The sequence below is a fragment of the Schistocerca americana genome, chromosome 4 (assembly GCF_021461395.2).
Source record: "Schistocerca americana isolate TAMUIC-IGC-003095 chromosome 4, iqSchAmer2.1, whole genome shotgun sequence".
Classification (NCBI taxonomy): domain Eukaryota; kingdom Metazoa; phylum Arthropoda; class Insecta; order Orthoptera; family Acrididae; genus Schistocerca; species Schistocerca americana.
Genome location: NC_060122.1, coordinates 226,129,679 through 226,151,795, shown reverse-complemented (window position 1 = coordinate 226,151,795; position 22,117 = coordinate 226,129,679). Strand labels below are relative to the sequence as shown.

General features: G+C 38.8%; 1 protein-coding gene across 1 annotated transcript in view; it reads left to right on the top strand.

Annotated features, from left to right (window-relative positions):
- The window catches only part of LOC124613364 (breast cancer type 2 susceptibility protein-like), a 167,236-nt gene that overhangs the window by 62,917 nt on the left and 82,202 nt on the right, over nucleotides 1–22,117 (top strand). Inside the window, exon 5 of the mRNA XM_047142063.1 lies at nucleotides 7,739–7,889. Within this exon, the coding sequence (XP_046998019.1) occupies nucleotides 7,739–7,889 (151 nt within the window). The remainder of the gene's footprint in view (nucleotides 1–7,738; nucleotides 7,890–22,117) is intronic.

Here is a 22,117-nt window from a genome sequence, read left to right as displayed (position 1 = left end):
GCTGCATCATTGTTGATGTCTGAAGATGCTGCAGTGAAACTGACAGATTTATTTTACTGTGAACCATTTGTTTTCCCCCTGCAAATGAATTCCATCAAAATTTCTGATGGACCTTCATACTTTTTAGTGCTTAGTCTTCCAATAAACATCTGCTGCCACAGCTAAGTGGTCAGCACAGCTGACTGCCAAGTGGAGGACCCAGGTTAAATTTCTGAGATTTTTCCTTGGTGGAAGGACTGGAATGGGATCCACTCACCCTCGTAATGCCAGTTGTAGAGCTACTTGAGTGAGAAGTACCAGCTCTGAAGTATGTAAAGCCAATAATAACTCTGAGAGCAGTGCCCTGACCCCACACCCCTCCATAGTACATCCAAAGGTCACCATTGACTGAGGATGAGACAGTGGTCAGTCAGTCCCAACTGGCCTTTCTGAGGCCAGAAAGGTGGAGCTTTGCTTTGACTTGCTTCCAGTAAACAAACATGTAGCTTATTGACCTCGGATCAGTATTTACGAACAAATTTTGTGAACTGCTCCATACGTGGCTCCTGTGAACATCAGCTCCACAACCTTTACATTTATTTATTTCCATGTCTTGTTCCATACGTCCAAATTGAGGAGCAAATCTCAAAGGTCGTGGAATGTGTCAGTACATGAAATTACAGGGTAAAAGTAATAACAGATTAAATAAAATGTTTATGTTCCCAGAAAAGTCAAGCCATATGTTTAAATAAAAATCAACACCGTAACATAAGAATTAGCTTAATTTTTTTCAAGGAACTCCTCAACAGAATAGAAGGATTGACCCATGAGGAAACTCTTCAGTTTCGATTTGAAAGTGTATGGATTACTTCAAAGATTTTTGAATTCTTGCGGTAGCTTATTGAAAGTGGATGCAACAGTATACTGAACACCATTATGCACAAGAGTTAAGGAAGAGTGATGCAAATGCAGATTGTATTTCTGCCGAGTATTAACTGAATGAAAGCTGCTAATTCTTGAGAATAAACTGATGTTGTTAACAAGAAAAGACCATAAAGAAAATATATATACTGATAGGTCAATGTCAAAATACCCAGACTAGTGAACAGGGGTCGACAAGAGGTTCGCGAACTTACACCACTTATTGCCCGAACCGCCTATTTCTGAGCCAACAATATCCTTTTAGAATGGGAACAGTTACTCCAAAACATAATACCATATGACATAAGCGAATGAAAATAAGCAAAGTAGCCTAATTTTTGTGTCGAACAATCACTGACTTCAGATACTGTTTGAATAGTAAAAATGGCAACATTAAGTCTTTGAACAAGACCCGAAACATGGGCTTTCCATGACAGTTTAATATCTATCTGGACACGCAGAAATTTGAACTGTTCCGTTTCACTAATCATATGTCCATTATGTGTAATTAGAACATCTGGTTTAGTTGAATTGTGTGTTAGAAACTGTAAAAACTGAGTCTTACTGTGATTTAGTGTTAGTTTATTTTCTAAAAGCCATGAACTTATGTCGTGAACTGCACTATTTGAAACCGGGCCAGAATTGCAAACAACATCCTTTATGACTAAGCTAGTGTCATCAGCAAACAGAAATATTTTAGAGTTACCCATAATACTAGAGGGCATATCATTTACATAAATAAGGAATGAGAGTGGCCCCAACACTGATCCCTGGGGCAGCCCCCATTTAACCGTACTCCACTCAGACCTCGCATCACAGCCATTCTCAACAATGTGAATAATGACCTTTTTGCTGTCTGTCTGTTAAAGTAAGAGGTGAACCAATTGTGAGCTACTCCCAGTGTTCCATAATGGTCCAACTTATGGAGCAGTATTTTGTGATCAACACAATCAAACATCTTAGTTAAATCAAAAAATGTGCCTAGCATTCTAATCCTTTTGTTTAACCCATCCAGTACCTCACAGAGAAAAGAGAATATATCATTTTCAGTTGTTAAATGACTTTTAAAGCCGAATTGTACATTTGATAGCAAATTATGCGATATAAAATGATCAATTATCCTTACATACACAGCCTTTTCAATAACTTTAGCAAACACTGATGGCATAGAAGTAGGTCAAAATTGTCTACATTATCTCTTTCTCCTTTTTTTATAAAGTGGCTTTACTACTGAGTACTTTAAACATTCAGGAAACTGAGCATTCCTAAAGGAAAAGTTACAAATATGGCTAAGTACAGGGCTAACATGTGCAGCACAGTACTTTAATATTCTGCTAGGTACTCCATCATATTCATAAGAGTCCTTATCCTTCAGTGATTTAATTATTGACTCAATCTCACCCTTGTCAGTATCACAGAGGAGTATTTCTGACATCAGTCTCAGAAAGACATTTGCTAAGAGAGTTATATGATTCCCTGTAGAAACTATGTTTTTATTTAACTCACCAGCAATGCTCAAAAAATGATTGTTAAATACTGTACATATATCTGACTTATCAGTAACATAAATCCCAAAGAAAGCAGGTGTTGACAGATGTGAAAATTTTCAAACTATCAGTTTAATAAGCCACTGCTGCAAAATACTAACACGAATTCTTTACAGACGAATGGAAAAACTGGTAGAAGCCGACCTCGGGGAAGATCAGTTTGGATCCATAGAAATGTTGGAACATGTGAGGCAATACTGACCCTACGACTTATCTTAGAAAATAGATTAAGGAAAGGCAAACTTACGTTTCTAGCATTCGTAGACTTGGAGAAAGCTTTTGACAATGTTGATTGGAATACTCTCTTTCAAATTCTGAAGGTGGCAGGGGTAAAATACAGGGAGCGAAAGGCTATTTATAATTTGTACAGAAACCAGATGGCAGTTATAAGAGTCGAGAGACATGAAAAGGAAGCAGTGGTTGGGAAGGGAGTGAGACAGAATTGTAGCCTTCCCCCAATGTTATTCAATCTGTATACTGAGCAAGCAGTAACGGAAACAAAAGAAACATTTGGAGCAGGAATTAAAATCCATGGAGAAGAAATAAAAACTGAGGTTCGCCGATGACATTGTAATTCTGTCAGAGACAGCAAAGGACCTGGAAGAGCAGCTGAACGGAATGGACAGTGTCTTGAAAGGAGGATATAAGATGAACATCAACAAAAGCAAAATGAGGATAATGGAATGTAGTTGATTTAAGGTGGGTGATGCTGAGGGTATTAGATTAGGAAATGAGACACTTTTTTAAAGTAGTAAAGGAGTTTTGCTATTTGGGGAGCAAAATAACTGATGATGGTCGAAGTAGAGAGGATATAAAATGTAGACTGGCAATGGCAAGGAAAGCATTTCTGAAGAACAGAAATTTGTTAACGTCGAGTATAGATTTACGTGTCAGGAAGTCATTTCTGAAAGTATTTGTATGGAGTGTAGCCATGTATGTAAGTGAAACATGGAGGATAACTAGTTTGGACAAGAAGAGAATAGAAGCTTTCGAAATGTGGTGCTACAGTAGAATGCTGATGATTAGATGGGTAGATCACATAGCTAATGAGGAGGTATTGAATAGAATTGGGGAGAAGAGACATTTGTGGCACAATTTGGCTAGAAGAAGGGATTGGTTGGTAGGACATATTCTGAGGCATCAAGAGATCACCAATTTAGTATTGAAGGGCAGTGCAGAGGGTAAAAATTGTAGAGGGAGACCAAGAGATGAATACACTAAACAGATTCAGAAGGATGTAGGTTGCAGTAGGTACTGGGAGATGAAGAAGCTTGCACAGGATAGAGTAGCATGGAGAGCTGCATCAAACCAGTCTCTGGACTGAAGACCACAACAACAACAACAACAAATATTTTTACTACAAACTGACTTTATATCTTTGACCTTGTGCTGCTGACTAGACACTTTCTTCACAACTGACCGTGTTGTTTTAATTTTATCCTGTGAACTGGCTACTATTCTATTTGCATACCACATACTCTTTCCCTTCCTAATAACATGTTTAAGAACCTTACAAAACTGTTTTTAATAGGCTGCTGTAGCTTGATTGTGACTACTTCTGACATTTTGATATAATTCCCACTTTGTTCTACATGATTTCCTTATCCCATTAGTCAGCCACCCAGGCTGCCTTTTACTGCTAGGATACCCCATTTAGAACGTTATACTGAAAAGCAACTCCCAAAAGAGCATGAGAAATGAGTTAAGGGAAGCATTATATTTGCCATCTATGTTGTTGGCAGTATAAACATCCTGCCACTCTTGTTCCTTAACAAGGTTTAGAAAACTCTTTACTGCCATTGGATTAGCTTTACTATGTAGTTTGTAATTATATTTGACATTTGTTTGAGTACAACAGCCTTTTAGTGTTAAAATTTGTGCATCGTGGTCTGAAAGGCCATTCACCCTTTTGCTATCAGAATATTGTCTATTACCCTAGTTGGAAAAAACACAGTCTGCATCAGATCATATGAGTTTAGGAGATCTAACAATATCCTTTTTGTTTCTCAATCATATACAAAATTAATATTGAAGTCACCACATATAACTAATTTCTGGTACTTCCTATAAAGCGAACCAAGAAGCCTCTCTAGCTTGAGCAGAAATGCTCTGAAGTCAGAGTAAGGGGACCTATAAACAAAACAAAAAAAAAAGAGAAGTTTAGTTTCACTAAATTCAGCTGCCCCTGCACAACATTGAAATATCTGTTCATTGCAGTGCTGTGATGTGTCTATGGACTCAAATGGAATACTGTTTTTTTTTTTTTTTTAACGTACATAGCCACTCCCCCACCCTTTAAGGAACTCCTTGAAAAACAGCCAGCTAATCCATATCCTGGTATAGGAAGCCTCTGAATTGTCAAATTATTTAAGTGGTGCTCTGGTATACCAGTAATGTCAGAGTCAATATCTATAAGCAGTTCACTAACATTATATCTAAAACCTCTTATATTTTGATGAAATATGCTGATTCCTTCTCTATGTGGATACCTGACCTCTGAAGGTGATTCCTTAGAGGGGCTTCCTTTAAGTAGGTATACTATCAGCTGACTTCAATCTAAAAAATGGTGCAGCTCTAACACCAAATACCACAGGAATTTTTCCATGAGTGACCTCACCACCACCATCACCACAACCACCACCCACTGCACTGTCGCCTGTAAGCTTTGCCAGCCTCCCCTTCCCATACATATTGAGGTGCAGGCCATGCCTAGTGAAACCCGATCTATTGATAAACTCAACTGGCACCACTGGATTGTGACCCATGCCCTCTGTCATCAGCACCTTCTCCATGCCTAATAGCCGCATTAAGATCAGGCTGATCATGATGCTGGAACAGTTGCACGAAATGCACAATAGTGCCACCAGTTTGAGTAGCTATCTGTTCCAGGTCACAACTTACATAATATTCCGTGCTCCACTCACAGTCACTACCTGATCCTCTCATAAAATTCCTGCGTAACTCCCCTATGCTGTCAATCACCTCTGCAAACCATGCACTAGGCTTCACAATACTGGCGATCTGTTACTCCCTCCACAACACTTCCTGCAACTACTGGCCCACACCTCTGCCGTGCAAACTACCTAGCAACAGAACCTCTTTCTTTCTTTTAGACTTTGCAACTGACTTCGGCCTCCTAACGAGGACTGCTGCATGTTTCCTACACCTACAGCTGCAAGAGGCTCCTCTCCACTCAACTCTGATAGTTAGTCAAATCTAATGCATATACACAAAATAAAACTGTCTGAATACCACCTCCTAGGTGCCATCTTGCCAACTGCCAGTTCCCATTCCCCAGCATTCTTCACCCTCCTCAACCTATCTAGTTTCTCCTTTTTGTATTGTAACTGCACCTGAAGGGCACAGATCTTATGCTCCTGCTCCTCTGTCAACTTATTTCTACTGCAGATTCTGCATTCCCAGGAGAGGATCTCACTTGAATGCTCGCTGGCTTCCGTACTGCATTCCCCCCAATGAAAATACTTTGAACAAATCCCACACCGTAACCCACTACCCACAAACCTACAACAGAGCCCACACTTCCCACTTACAGTAAAATTTTACAGTTATTGAAAAGAACTAAATGTCTACATTACCTAAGTACAGTTACACCAGTAGAACTATTTATAAAACTAACAATAGTGGTCTTGAAATTCTCTCTCTACTAAGAAAGCAACAACTTTTATTACTACTACTAAACAACAACTAATACCAATACCAACAAAACTTCACACAATTTATTAGCTAAAACCAAAAATTCAAGCAGCACTGGAACACTCAGTGAAGTTAAAACAGTGCATGAAACTTTTACTGAAATATTTCGCTAGAAACAATGATGTGTCAGCTGAAAACTACAACACGAAATTTATTAAATGACTTCAATGCACTGAAAACTCTAAAAAACACAGTGAGCAGAAGTTTCCAATAGTTTATTAAACCGTTATTTCACCACAAACAGCATGAGGCACCATTGAAAACTACTAATTTTAATAACTGTATAACAGTGCACAAACAACTTCGTCAGAACTTAACTTGAAAACCACTGCAGCTGCAACTACACGCCGCCAAATGTAAACACACTGCTAATATGTGGGTGAACGATTGAAAATAACTAAATTAAATATTCAAATACAGTGCATAAACAATTTTGATGTACATAGCTTTATAACTGCTGCAGCCACAGCCACACACTTTTGGGTTAACCAATAATGGTTATGAAATCATTGAAAATACAAAGATGTATCATGAAATAACAGCAATTTCATTATAATTGATTTTACAAACGTTGTTGCTGTGTAATACATATTGACATTAGTCATGGACACATTAATCACCACAACACCTGTAGAAGGTGTGTTAAATAAGCGTAATGGTTCCTGTAAGACAATCTTTGTTTGCAATTATTGTTATTAAATCACTTAAGTTCTGTCATTTGTAGGAGCGAACCTTTTTAGAGCACTGAAAATTGTTTGAGACACTATGACTCATTGGTTACGTCATATGAAATTTGTAACTTGTCTTTGCTTTTTTGGTTCGAACCAAAAACAGAATACATAAAGGTGATCTTATATTAATAAAATGTGAAATTTAGTTACTATTTTTGGATACAATTTTCTACTGCATGCTACAGTACTATGAAATGTTTTGACGTGATTAGTTCTGCTTTTTTAATTACGAGATGTTATCTATATTCTAAAGTTTACTAATAGTACATACAAAATGTATGATATGAATATGTGTTACTGAAAAGCAACCAATAGATAATGTGATGCTTAAGAAGGAAAATAGTTAATTTTCAGAAAAGTGGAGCTTGAATAAAATATGGACTCTACAATAATCTACTTTTCAAGTAGCAGCACTCGTAAAACTACGTGCTTTTGTAAAGTGAAATATCTTTACCTGGCGAACTAGTGGATAGGCTGTGAAGAAATGAGATTAATTAGAAATTAATAAGGAAAGTCACTCTGGGCCACAGGTCAGGAGTAACACAGCAGGACAAGTCCAGTGGAAATCAACAATAAAATGCTCTGTGCCTGTGCCAGCTGTGTGTTTGTTGCTGGTAGTTTGCACAGTGTTTGTTGCTGTTGCCACATTAATCACCTTTCCTTCAACCCTTACCTCTCTGCTGTCAGATGTGTTATATGTCTATGATTCTGCTTGGTAAATGATTTTTTTTCTAACTGTTTTGATCACCATATACTTACTAGGACTTGAATGTTTCTCATTTAAATCTTTACTAACAATATTTAGTCAACTATTTTTTATTTATGTAGTGTACAAAAATGTTTTAGATATCTGACTCCTCGTGTGCTGCTTCTGCAACTGAAGTATCGTTATGACCGTGAAATCGATAGGTGTCAGCGATCTGCTTTAAGGAGAATCATGGAGCACGATGATGCGCCAGGCAAGCGTATGGTACTTTGTGTTGCAGATGTAATCAAGGTGATTCATAGTGTTCTCTGTGTGTTGTCTTCATTCCCCATTTTGATGACTATGTTTTACAATCTGCTGTATCTCAAAAATCACGAGCAAGTTATGTAATTTAATCTAATTATTGTCTGTCTGTTTTTTTATGTATTTACTTATTGTTTTAGTGTAAGACATTTGTTACTTTTATGTCCATTCTTCAACATTGCTTTGCAAATGTTCTTTCTTTGATTTTGTGCTGGATATCCGTTGTGGTTTTACATGAATGTTGACTTATTTACCAGTCAGACATTCTACCTGTGTTGTGTTGCTTCTCACAAACTGTTATTAGCTTTCACTGTTAGACTTTGTTGTCCATGCAACACAGATCTGAAACAGCCAAATAAGGTGGAACTGTAATTAAGATGTTGGACTTGTATTTGATTGGAATTGATCTTAAGCTCTGGTACAGCCATCCTTAGGTTTTCTGCGGCTTCCTGAAGTAGCTCTATGCGGGTGCTAGAATGCTTGTTCTAAAAAGACAAGCACAACATCTTTCCACATTTGCGTCCATCAGGATAGTGACCCATGTCTGACGACCTTGGTGTTGACAAGACTTTTATCTGTAACGAAGAAGATCTGTCATTTAGGGATAGAGGAGAATGCTTATTTGAGTCATCATACGCTTTTTGCACAGTATTACAAGGCGTTTTTTGCTATCTCAGTGTGAGTGTGCTGGTTAACATGAAAGAATTAAGGTGTGATTGGCATTTACCCAAACCAACCCATTACACAGTACAGAACATCAGAACAGAACAGGGATCATGAATTGTAGGTACTAATCTTATGTAGTGGTTCCCTATGTAAAAAGAGATAGAATACATTATTTTAAATATGTTGTCCCATAACTTGTAGGACTAGTAGCAATACCTTGACAATTGAGATTTTTATGGTTTGTACTGACAGCCACTTGCGTTGAAAGAGCAACTTTATGAATAATGTTTCTTCTGTACTTTATTACCTTTAAAGAAGTCATACATGTTACCACTCATAAAACGTAACTATAATGTAACACTATGCTACGAACAATCTATCACACACACTATAGTCTGATTAAGATTACTAGCTTGTTAACACTTCATGCATTGGAGCTGGTTTCCTCCAATGAGAAGGCTCAGTGTTACGCCTGAACTGTTCACTGTTGCCAAACTACCACAACAAATGATCAGTTCACTTCCAGTTCCTTGCCAGCTTTCTTTGTTGTTGTTGTTGTTTGGATCTTGATTTTTATTTTGCATTTTGACATTGCGTGAAAATGAACTTATTGAAGGCAATAAATCGTTGTCTCAACTGGTTCCATAGGGGAATAAATAAAATGCTGTCATGACAGGTGGTGGTTAGCGTAATGGGTAAGTTATGAGGATAATTCCAAAAATAAAGTCACCTATTTTTTTATATGTACATAAACCTGTTTATTTCTACAATGGTTTACATCAGTTTACACCTTGAACATTTAGCTATTTTTTGACATAATCACCATTTCTGTGGATGCATTTTTTAGTCGCTGTGGCAGTTTTTGTATGCCCATGTCATACCAGCTCGCTGCTATGCTGTTCAGAAAGTTATGAACCTCTTCTTTCACCTCATCATCAGAGCTGAATCGCTTTCTGGCCAAATGTTCTTTTAACCTAGGGAACAGGTGATAGTCACTGGGCACCAAGTCAGAACTATAGGGTGGGTGGGTGAGTATGTTCCACTGAAACTGTTGCAGAGAGCAGTGGTTTGCCGAGCGATGTGTGGGCGAGAGTTGTCATGGAGAATGTGTACGCCCTTGCTCAACATTGTTCTTCTCCGGTTCTGAATTGTCCGTTTGAGTTTTTTCAGGGTCTCACAGTACCTGTCAGCATTAATTGTGGTCCCAGTGGGCGTAACGTCAACCCACAATACCCCTTTCTGATCCCAAAAAACTGTTGTCATGAATTTACCGGCAGACTATGTTTGAATTTCCGCAGCTTTGGCAAAGAAGGATGCCGCCACTGGCGTGATTGTTGCTGGGTCTCAGGTGTAAAGTGGTATGCCCAGGTTTCGTCGCACATGACAGTTGAGTCCAGAAAGTTGTCCTGTTCGGCTGCAAGGTGGTGAAGAAATGTGCGGGAAGCATCAACACATTGCCGCATGTGGTTCTCAGTCAGCATGCGAGGCACCTATCTTGCACACACCTTCCGGTAGTTCAATGTTTCCGTTAAAATTCTGTGAGCGGTGCTTCGGGAAACCTCAGGAACCAACGTGCAGAGATCATCCAGGGTGATCCGCCGATCTTCACACATGCTTTGCTCAACCTTCAACACTGTCTCCTCAGAAATTGACGGTCTCCCACTCCTTTGTTCTTGGTGAATTTCGGTCCGACCAGCTGCAAACTCTCTACACCACTTATGAACATTTTTGACATCCATGCACGACTCACCATACACTTCTGTCAATGGGCGATGGATTTCAATTGGCGCAGTGCCCTTTGCATTCAAAAACTGAATAACTTCACACAATTCTCACTTGGCGGTGACATCCAATGGGTGCTCCATTCTCAACGGCTGCCAAGCCAAGACTGAGCACCTAAGTGCGGTGTGCGCATGTTTACACACAGTGCATGAAGCACTCTTCATAACAGTGTGACCAACTGCCACACAAACAGAGTTCTGTACTTATAAAAAAATAGGAGACCTTACTTTTGGGATTACCCTCGTACAACAATCGTGACTCAGAATATCTTTGATTCAAATCGTAAAAGGTTTTTTTTTTCTTTTTTTTTTTTCTTTTTAGCTCTTAAATCATTATCAAAAGTACTTTTATTATTTTTATTCAATTAATTGGTCTAAATGTGTTTTTTTGTAATTTTTAATCCGTTTTAGCATCAATTTCAACATTCTATTGACTTTTTATTTGCTCTTACTTTTGTTTCCACCTCTTCCCCCACCTCCGCATGTTGCCTGTCAGATGTAATCGAGTGCCCTTCAGGAATGTTCATCAGTTGATCAGCTGGTATCACATCAGGTCATGTAGCCATTGTGAGGATAGTTTCAGGTAACCACTGAATGCAAGAAATTACAGTTTCCGTTTAGTACTGAAGCTGAAATTTTTTTGTCTTGAGTTTGCTTTCAGAGGTCAGCTTTAACAGCCGTTAAGTAAACAAGTGTGGTTAACAGTTCAGCTGCAGGTTGTTGACCCTCATTTCCTCGGATACATTGCACATCACAAGGTTGTGGTTAGGTTAGGAAACGAGTGTAAATTCAGGGCTACAAAACACATTTTCTGTCACATTTCAGTCATTGGTCACTAAAATCACCTATCAACAGAGAATCTCATGTTCCTGTCATATCTGACGGCTCCCTCTCTCAGCACTGCACTGCTCCACACATAATAGCGTTTCAGCATTTGTGAAGTGACCCCGCTGTGTTTGCATATTGGAGCAGTAGCTGATGTGGCAACATTGTAGTGACAAGCGACAGATGTCAACTAATAAGTAATTTTAATTGTTCTGCAGACGCACATAGAAGTGCATACAAAAATTTGCATGCAACACTCTCTTCACTTAGTGTGACCTACCTTTCTTAATGTGTGGGTGATATCCACAACTGTTTGCATTATACTAGGTCATGTTAAAGCAAATATTATATACATAATTCTTCTTCCACATCATGAAGCTGTCAGTATAAACATTTGAGGAGTTTGTGGTCAAGAGTGGTTGATGTCCTGAGTTACAATATGATATACACTAGTGTCCAAACTTAAAGAAACAAATGGAAATTTTGTAAGATTGTGTTTATTTTTCCATAAAACAGTATACCCAGTTGATAGTAAAGTAGAAACAATGTGAAGAATGCAGAATGTAAATAACTGCAACATACATAATGGTAGACAAAAATGTTATTCGTTTTCTCCAACTTAACGGATTTGCCAACATATTTCCACAACTGATTAATGTGCTCGGTACAGAGTCTGACCACATCTGGCAGGAGTAGAGGTATGATGACAAAGGGGCATGCTGTGAATGACGTCATTGATCTCATGTTGAGACAATAACGTTTATTCTTCCTGCAGATCTGCTCACAAGTCTTGGAGAGTGGTTGATGGGTGTTGACATCTTGCAGCCCATCTCCCTAGTGCATCCCAGACATGTTCTGAGGGATTCAAATCGGGAGAGCAAGCAGTGCACACATGGCATGACCTGTTTGCTCTCCCAATTTGAATCCCTCAGAACATGTGTGGGATGCACTAGGGAGACGGACTGCAACATGTCAGCATCCGTCAACCACTCTCCAAGATTTGTGAGCAGATCTGCAGGAAGAATGAGCGTTATTGCTTCAACATGAGATTGATGACATCATTCACAGTATGCTCCATCCTCGTCAGACCTGTATTGCTGCCAGAGGTAGTCAGACTCTGTACTGAGCACATTAACCAGTTGTAGAAATGTGTGGGCTCTATGAGGTCAAGCATTATCGTTCATCAATAAAACGTCCGGTCCCTCAGTCCCTTGCAACAACCACTCATGAGGTCTCAAGATCTTATCACAATACCTGACAGCAGTTAAACCATGCTGAGTCACCCGTACAATTTCATGAAGAGATGTTCGAGTGCTCGCCATAATTCCTGCCCGCAATATCAGGGACCTATTTGATATCAGTCTCTTTCGGCAATGTTTGGGTCGCAAAATAGTATTCCACATTCCCTCCAAATGCGATTCCATTGAGAATCACACTCCAAGCCAATTCGGGACTCATCTGCAAAATGAACATTGGTCCACTGTTCGACCATCCAGATGATATGTTGACGACTCCACTCTAGACATTCCCTTCTATGAAGACTCATCGGAGGTACACATACAGCAGGTCTCCAACAAGAAAGGTCACTCTGCCGAAGCCTTCTGTACACTGTTTGTCTTGATGCAACACTTCCAGTAGATGCTGCCAGGTTATATGACAGCTGCTGTGCAACATTAAGGTGGTACCGTCATGCCCTTACAGCTAAATAATGGTTCTTTCTTTCTGATGTCACATGTTTTTGGCCTGCTCTTGTCTTTGGGATACAGTTTTGGTCTCTACAAACTGTCGCCCCATCTGAGAAACAGCAGAATGATTCACATTAAGCCATGAGGCCACTTAAGTTTGCCACTATCCTGCTTCCATTCTTTCTATTGCCCACCACCGCAGGGAGTCTGGTAGGCATCTTCTCTGTGCCATACTGCATCGTCTGTGACTGTGTACACAGCGATTGAGGATGTAGGACTACCTGGCAAACACTACCATCTTTGATAGGTGACCCGACGTCATCGTTGGCGTTGTTATCCATTGATTGGATGCCATCTTCCGTGCAGAACACAATAGTACAGACATTTGTTGACAGTTTGTAAGATTACATCGTGAATCGGACACAGGACAGAGAAACAGTGGTTTGTTGCTTTAATTTTGGACACCAGTGTAATTTGTCAATTATTTTCTATGCCACTTTGCACAGGTATGTGCACTTCATAGCATTTTAAATGTGGTTCAGGACCAGCCTGTATTTGCTGAGATTTATAACCTGTTCCTATTGCTATAATAATTGTGTTTTACCACAATTAAGGAGAGCTGTCCGTCTACACTAGTGTCCAAAATTAAAGCAACAAACTGCTATTTCCCTGTTCTGTGTAATTCATGATATAATCATACAAACTGTGAACATATGTCTGTACAATTGTGTTCTGCACAGAAGGTGGCATTCCGGTCAGCAGACAACCACACCAACGATGACGTCAGGCATCTATCAAACATGATAGTGTTTACCGGGTAGTCCTTCATCCAAAATTGCTGTGTACACAGTCACAGACAGTGCAGTATGGCATGGAGAAGACTCCTACCAGGCTGTCTGCGGTGGAAGGCCATAGGAAGAACAGAAGCAGGACAATCACAAATTGATGTGGCCCAGTGGCTTAACATGAATAGTTCTGTTGTTTCTTTGATGTGGCAACAGTTTATAGACACTGAAACTGTATCCCAAAGACCAGGAAAGAGCCGACCATTTGTGAACTCAGGAAGAGAGGACCATTATTTGGCTGTAAGTACACAACGGTACCGCTTTAGTACTGCATGGCAACTGGCATCTGACCCTGCAGCATTGACTGGACGTGTTCTATGGAGGCAAACAGTGTACAGAAGGCTTCGGCAGAGTGGCCTTTCTTGTCGGAGGCCTGCTGTATGTGTACCTCTGATGTGTCTTCATGGAAGGGAACGTCTAGAGTGAAGTTGTCAGCATGCCACCTGGACAGTTGAACAGGGGGCCAATGTTCTTTTCACAGATGAGCCCCAATATTGTTTGGAGAGTGATTCTCAATAAATTCGCATTTGAAGGGAATATGGAACTCAATCTCATGACCCAAACACTGTGGATAGAGACCAATATCGAGGAGGATCCCTACTGGTGTCGGCAGGGATTATGTTAACCACACAAACACCTCTTCACGAATCTTTACAGATGAATAGGCAAGGTCTAACTGTTGTCAGATATCATGACAAGATCTTGGGACATTGTGTGCAGTTTTTGCAAGGTGCTGTGGTCCCAGACTTTGCATTGATGGACGATAATGCTCGACTTCATAGAGCAAGGGTGGTTGTTGTTTTCTTGAAAATGGAAGATATTGGACCCATGACGGGTCCTGCTCATTCTCCCGATCTGACTCCCATAGAAAATGTCTGGGATGCATGGGGAGACGGGGTTGCATCACATCAACTTCACTAACAACTCTCCAAGACTTGCAAGCGGCTTCATTCACAGCATGCCCTGTCATTATCATGCCTGCATTGCTGCCAGATATTTTCACACCCCATACTGAGCACATAACCAGTAGTGGGATTATTTGTGCAATTCTGTTTAGTTGGAAAAAACAAAGAACATTTTTGTATACCATTATGCATGTTGTAGTTGTTTACATTATGTATTCTTTACATGGTTTCTACTTTACTATCATGTGTGTGTATACTGTTTTGTGGGCAATTAAATAGAACCTAGCAAAATTTTCGTTTGTGCTTTAATTTTGGACACCAGTGTATGTTGGAAGCAACAGTTCAAAAGTCATATATACAGTGTATTGAGAAAGTAAGTTCCTTTTGGTAATAAAAACAAAATGAGAACGGATACAGAAAAAATATCTACAGCTAATATTTTAATATACGTTGCACCACCCTGTCATAACTGCAGTAGTGCAGACATCGAAAGATATCCATCATTTATTGTTGTACATGTAGAAACAGAAGTAGAACTTCAAACAGCCAAGATCATTGTTGTACAGATAGCGATCTTGGCTGTTTGAAGTTATACTTATGTTGCTACATTAATCTAGATTTCCCCTAACTTGATAATGTCAAGCATGTATATTACTGTTGTACATCAACACTGAATTATTTAATTTTTATAAATAGGAAAATTTATATTCAGGATTTTTTTAAATTCATAAGGAGACTTTGGCTGGCCAGTACTTCAAGAGATGCAACTCTCAATACAGCCAATAAAAACATGCAAGATACAAGATAGGCATCTTTTAACCTGTGTTTTGAGTGAATAGTTCCCATAAGGTGTAATTCTCCACAGTATACAATCTTTGTATACGAAGAGCAATTACTAAGCAACAGGTGGAAAACAAGTCATAAGGCTACAGGCAGAAAGAGATGCTAAATGAAATGTGTCTGGCTGTCAAAAGTGCAATGTGTGAAGCTTCCAATGGCTACTATAGCAGGATTTTATGGAAAGGCCTCATGTAAAATTCAAAGAAATTCTGGTCATATGTAATGCGTATCACTGGCATCAACTTAAGTACCCAGATAGTCATGGATGACACAGAATCCAAACTTAGAGCAGCAAAGCAAAAGTGTAAATGCAGAACTTCCTTTTCAAGTGTGCCTCTATAAAGGAAGATCCAGTAGTATTGCCTCAGTTTGATTTTAGAACCATTCCAAAGATGAGTGATGTAGATATTAATGTCTGCAGCATCGAGAAACAATTGAAATCATTAAAACTGAGTGAAACTTCAGAGCCAAGTGGACTCCCTGTCAGATTCACAACCAGTAAACCCCTGATTCTTTAAAGAATCAAACTCCCATGAAAAAAAAAAAAAAAAAAAAAAAAAAAAAAAAACGCTTCAGCCATCTGATTACTTTACAAATGATTTAATGTGTTAAATATTCAACACTGAGCATCTAAGGAAGAAAAAGTTTCAGAAAGTTAGCAAGTATTAACTTTTTTCCTTTCATTACTTTGAGGGGAATGTTAGCGAGAAAAAGTTCCGCTAAGTGCTCTCATTCTAAAATACAGGTGAATAAAGTCTGGATATTTGCACGCTGTCTGTCATGCTGCCTCAAGACAAGTGCACAGTTTCTAACTTTAGTACATGTCTTATTGTGTTAAACTTTTAACATAAGATTAGACCTTGCAATGAGTAAATTATGGTAGCATTTTAAATTATTAAATTCTCTCAGTAATTGCACAAAGTATTGAAAATGAAATTGTTGTTGCCATTGGATGCCATTAGACAGGCAACCTGAAACAGATATTGGGCTCTGGGATTGTCACTTAGTAATACAGACTTGCTGCTTAGTTAACCTGTCTTTTAAACAACCTTTATTACTGAACAGCTATTCCGAAATCCAATACCAGTTGCAAGTTACCCATCTAATGGTTTCCAGGGACTAAAGATATCTGTTTTTCAATATTTCATGCAATTATTGCCCAAATTTAAAATGCTGTCATAATATACTCATTAAGAGGTGTAATCTAATGTTAAAAGTTTCACACAATAAGACAAGTACACAGACCAACAAAAGTTTTGCATCTCCCTCATTATTTCGAAATCCACGGCTCAGAAAATAAAAATTCTTCATGATTTCTTGCCCATCTATAACAGAGTCCTTCTTATTGTAGTGTACAACATGATGTTTGCCATGGACCTCAGGAATGAAGATTCTCAGCATGCAACCGTCTCCTAACAGTTTAATGCGATAAATGACATTCTGTAGCCTATTTAAATGCCGAATTCAGTTCTGGAGCACTCAGCCAACAGTTCCTTTGACTTGATAGGTATAAATATCGCTCATGCTGTGCACCTGCCAAGTGTGAATGGCCTGGGCCATGTAGGTCCTCAACACTACCTTGTAACTGGAACTGAACCCATGTTCACACCACATCACTTTGACTCCAGTGCACACATTAAGCAACTTTCCTGTTTGACAAGCCTTCTGTGCAAAAAGCGATGATGTGGATCCAATCATTGGTCATGATTGTCCTTCATAGTATGATCAATGTTCAGTCTAATGCTTCACAGATGTCTCCCTGCTGGTGCTTTACTTTCGACTGAAATACTACAGTGCATTCAGGTGCAGCATTCTGCCTGTAGTTAGCCCTCGTGATTAACTGTGTGTGTGTTTACTAAGATCAGGGGTGACCTTCGGATTAGTACAAGAACAGTCGAAATAGCAATACACCTGCACGACACATCAGGGTGTGTATTACAGTTATAACCATATGTTCATCTTGAGGCTGCCTAACTGATGGTGTACAAATACCTATAGTATATTTATCCAGTTTTTGAGACTGAGAGCCCTTATCAAGTTCCAACAAACTATATACATAATTTCAATCCTTTGCAAAACTTTTTCTTGCTAACTCTCCCCACAAAATGATGAAAAGAAATAGTTTATCACTTTGTACATTTTTTGCTTATCATGCATTCAGCTTCAGGTATGGTGTTTTAATTTATTACTTCTTTTTTGTCGACTTTATTTGCAACACAGTTTGCAGACTGTATACAAATAAAGGGTGGGCAAGAAATAACTCTGTATTAAAAATTGTTTATATTGGCTCGGTGCTTAAATTCATAGCATTTTCCCATAAGTTTAATAAACACAACAGATACACATAACAGCACCTTTACTCATCTATAATATATTCTCCTTCACTATTTACAACAGTCTGCCAACACTCGGATAACTTTTCAATTCCACTGCTGTAGAAATCTTGTGGTTTGGAGGCAAAGAACTCATTGAGCCATATACAGAGCAAATTTTCATCCAGAAAGTAAGTTCCTTGAAGATTGTTCAACAGAGTGTGGAAAAGGTGAAAATCTGAAGGCACAAGATCTGGTGAATAAGGTGGGTGTGGAATGATTTCCCAGCCAAACTCGTGTATAATGTTTTCTGTTAGTCTAACAGAATGTGGGCGGGCATTATCACGGAGTAACATCACTTCATGGAGCCTTCCTGGTCATTGTTCTTGGGTTGCATCTGCAAGACATCTCAGTTATTGAAAATAATGTCAGTAGTGATGGTTACACCTCAGGGAAGCAATTTTTAGTAGACCACACTGTCACTGTTCCACCAAATGCATAACAATATTTTTTGTGGATGTGTACAGGCCTTTGCATGGGGAGTTGCTGCTTTGTTTGGGCTCAGCCACTCTTTCTTTTCCTTACATTAGCAAAAAGACACCATTTCTCATCACCAGTAATGATACAGGGTAGGATTGGTTAGTGTTGTTCGCAAGCCAGTTGGTGACGAGCAAGCAGAGATGCACTCATGGGCACCTTCTGATTTTCTGTTTTTGAGTTAGAGCATGCGATACCCTTACACCCAATTTTTGAATCTTCCTCACTGCATGCAAATGTCGCACGACAGTGGAATGATCACAGTTCATCACATTCGCCAGTTATTGAGTACACTGACTTGGATCATTGTGAATTAATGTGTTTAAACAATATTCATCAAACCCCGAAGGTCTTCGTGAATGTGAAGAGTAACTTATGTCAAAACGATCCTCCTTAAAATGAGAAAACCCTTTTCTTGCTGTGCCGTCTCCAGCGGCATTATCTCACACATGGCACTAGTGTTTCTGTCTACCTCACCTGCTGCCACCCCTCTGTTTAACTGAAACAGAAGAATATGTTGGACATGTTCCAGTTTCTTCACTGGACACTACATCTTCTCATGTCCACCGCCTCACTCACTATTTTCGTATTACAAAATGACAGTATGCAAACTCAAGTATCAATAGTGAACTATAAATAAATAATTGCAGTCAATAAATAAACCCATAGCAACCACTGTACCAACATGCAAAACACAAAAGATGCAAACTTATGTACCAAACTAATAATGTTTATAACATGTAACCAATTTTCATGAAACAAAAAACATTTTGTTCCTTGCAGTGGTAGAATTGTTATGCATTGCTTTAATTTGACATAAGCTCCTCCATTATCCACCAGTCTCAGTAAATGGATGTGAATGTTTGCATCATATTTCTGCACATAATCCTGCGAGCGATATGTTTCCAAGAACTTGGCGAATTTGCTCCTCCAACTCATCAGGAGTTTTTGGTTTTGTTGGATGAACTTCCTCTTTCACCCATCCCTAGAGAATTCCTTGCTGGCCATTCAAGGGGGCCATGTCCAAACCACCATCCTAAACATGGATGTCAAACCATGAGCGGTCAGAATATGTGAAAAGAGGCAGGACCCCATCTTGCATAAAGATTATGTCATTGTAATTGTACTATTTAGGTACAATACCATGAACATAATTTTCAAGCCTGTAAATGTTCCGTTCTGCATTCACTGTGTCCTGAATGAGATATGGACCCACAACTTTCATGGATGCCATGCCGCATCACTCTGTGACCTTTGGATGATATTGGCTCTATGTTTAGTAACCACTCTCAGATCCTCTGTTACCCAATAACAACAATAGTGCCAGTTAAGAAACACCTGTTATGGAACACCACTTCATCTGACCACAGAACATTACCAAGAATAACAGCCCAGTCTTCATACCAAGTAAGCATCATCACCCCATATCAACCTATGATCACAGTCTTCCACTGGTAATTCGTGGCAGTAATGTGGTTTCCATGGACAAAAATTCAACTGTTTCTTCAGAACAGTTTGGATTGTGTGTCAGTTTAGACTGCTTCCACAACTGTCTGTCTTTGTGATCTCTAAGAACTTCAAGTGAACATTCCCTGAACCACTTGCACAGTTTCCTCCATCCTGGATGTTGGGGATCGACCACTTCTCTTAACATCTGATATAAAATCTGTGTCCATTAGCTTCGAGTGGTATTTTCTTATGGTCTTTGCATCTACTGAGGCGCAAGGTCTGTCTGCACTTCGCCAACATTTCTGTGCTTGAACCACAGATCACCGTATTTTGTACTGGGATGCCAGCTAAACCTACTCACCCAGGGTTAGACATTGCGCCATGGCGTGTCACTGATATCTGCAGTGATATAAGTGATGTATAATGTAGTAAATAATAAGGCACAAAATGTTTTTGTTTTATGAAAATTATTGAAGTATTAAAAAAAATTAAGCAATTTTCAATAGGGACTTAATTTGTGCTCACCCTGTGTATCACTGAACATATCTGTAAAATTGTATCATTATATGACACACAGTCCAGGAGATACGATATTGTAAACATTGAGATACATGAAAAACTAGGTTTTGCTTAAAATTGAGTGCAAATTACCTAGACTATATTCATGCAGTGTTTTATAATGAGAACACTTAGCAACTTCCATTAAACTTTAAGCAAAATTTTGAACCTTCCCTAAACTTTTTGTCGCTTACATGCATGAAGTCAAATATTTAACACATTAATACATTTGCAAAGCAATTAGACATTTAAAGTTGTTTTATATGCATGAGTTTGATTTTACTCTTATAATATACTGCAGGGCCTTTAAAAAGGACAGATCACACCTTGTCTATAAGAAGGAGAACATAAGTGATTGACAAAACTGCCATTCTATATCATTGACATGCATGTGTTTTAGAATCAAAGAACATATTCTGATCTCAAAGGTAAGGGAGTATCTCAGATAGAATGACCTCCTTCATGCCAGCCAACCAGAATGGATTCCAAAAACATCTTGTCATGTGAAACCCAACACGTGCTTTTCTTGCATGACATCCTGGATGCCATAGGTCAAGGAACTCGGGGTGATGCAATATTTCTTAACTTCTGAAAAATATTTTACTTGGTACCACACCAACATTTATTAACAAAAGTACAGTTATATAGGGTAGCAAAAGATAAAAATTATGAGTGACTTGATAATTGCTTGTTAGGCAGGACACAGCGTGTTATCTTCAATGGATAATCATTGACAGAAGTAAAAGTAACATCAGGAGTGCTCCAAGGAAGTATGTTGGGACTGTTGTTGTTTATATTCTTTATTAATAAACTGGCAGACAGTATTAATAGTTATGCAGACTTTTGCAGATGATGCAGGTATCTATACGAATATTCAGTTCAATCTTGATAAGATTTCAGAGTAGTTCAAAGACTAGCAACTCGGTCAGAAATGTAAAAGTGTGCAATTCACACAACATAAAAACATAATATCCTACCATATCAATGAGCCACAATGAAGTCAGTCACATACGTGCCCGCCCCCAAACAACACACACACGAATACCCGAATACCTAGGAGTAATAATTTGTTGAGATATGGAATAGAATGGTCACATAAGTTCAGTTACAGATGGAAAAAGTAACAGACTTCAGTTCATTGGTAGGATGCTGAGATAATCAGCCTACAGAGGAGACTGCTTACAAAACGCTCAAGCAAACTGTCCTTTAACATTGCTCAAGTGTGTGGAATCCATACCAAATAAACTAACAGAGGATATTTAATGTATACAAACAACTGCAGCGTGAAAGATCACAGGTTTGTTTGTCTCACAGGGCAGTGTCACAGAAATGATGAAAAAGTTGAATTGTCAGGCACTTGAAAATAGATACCTATTATCCCTTAAAGCCTATTTACAAAGTTTCAAAACTGAATATTAAGGGATAGTATAGGTATTCATATTGTAAATGATAATTGTTTACTATGTACCAGAGTGGTGTAAGGACATCTGAGATGAACAATTCGATATAAAACACTTGTGGTCTATTAAGCCACATTGATCTACAAAAGCCATTTAAGTTACAGCGTAGCAGCGCTACATAAGATTTTTAATATACTCTCGCTCTCTTACACAACCATCATTCGTTAACATTAGTAAGTTAACTGTTCCTGAGAGGGAAGTGAAAGGAAAAGCCTTCAGATTGTTTTTCCACTTTGATCTAAACTTAACCCTTACAATCACAGTTGCCTCGTAGTAAGAAAACCAGAGAAAGTGATGTAATTGTTAATTCTGTGCTGTCAAAATTCACATAATTGTGGGATAACATTTACACA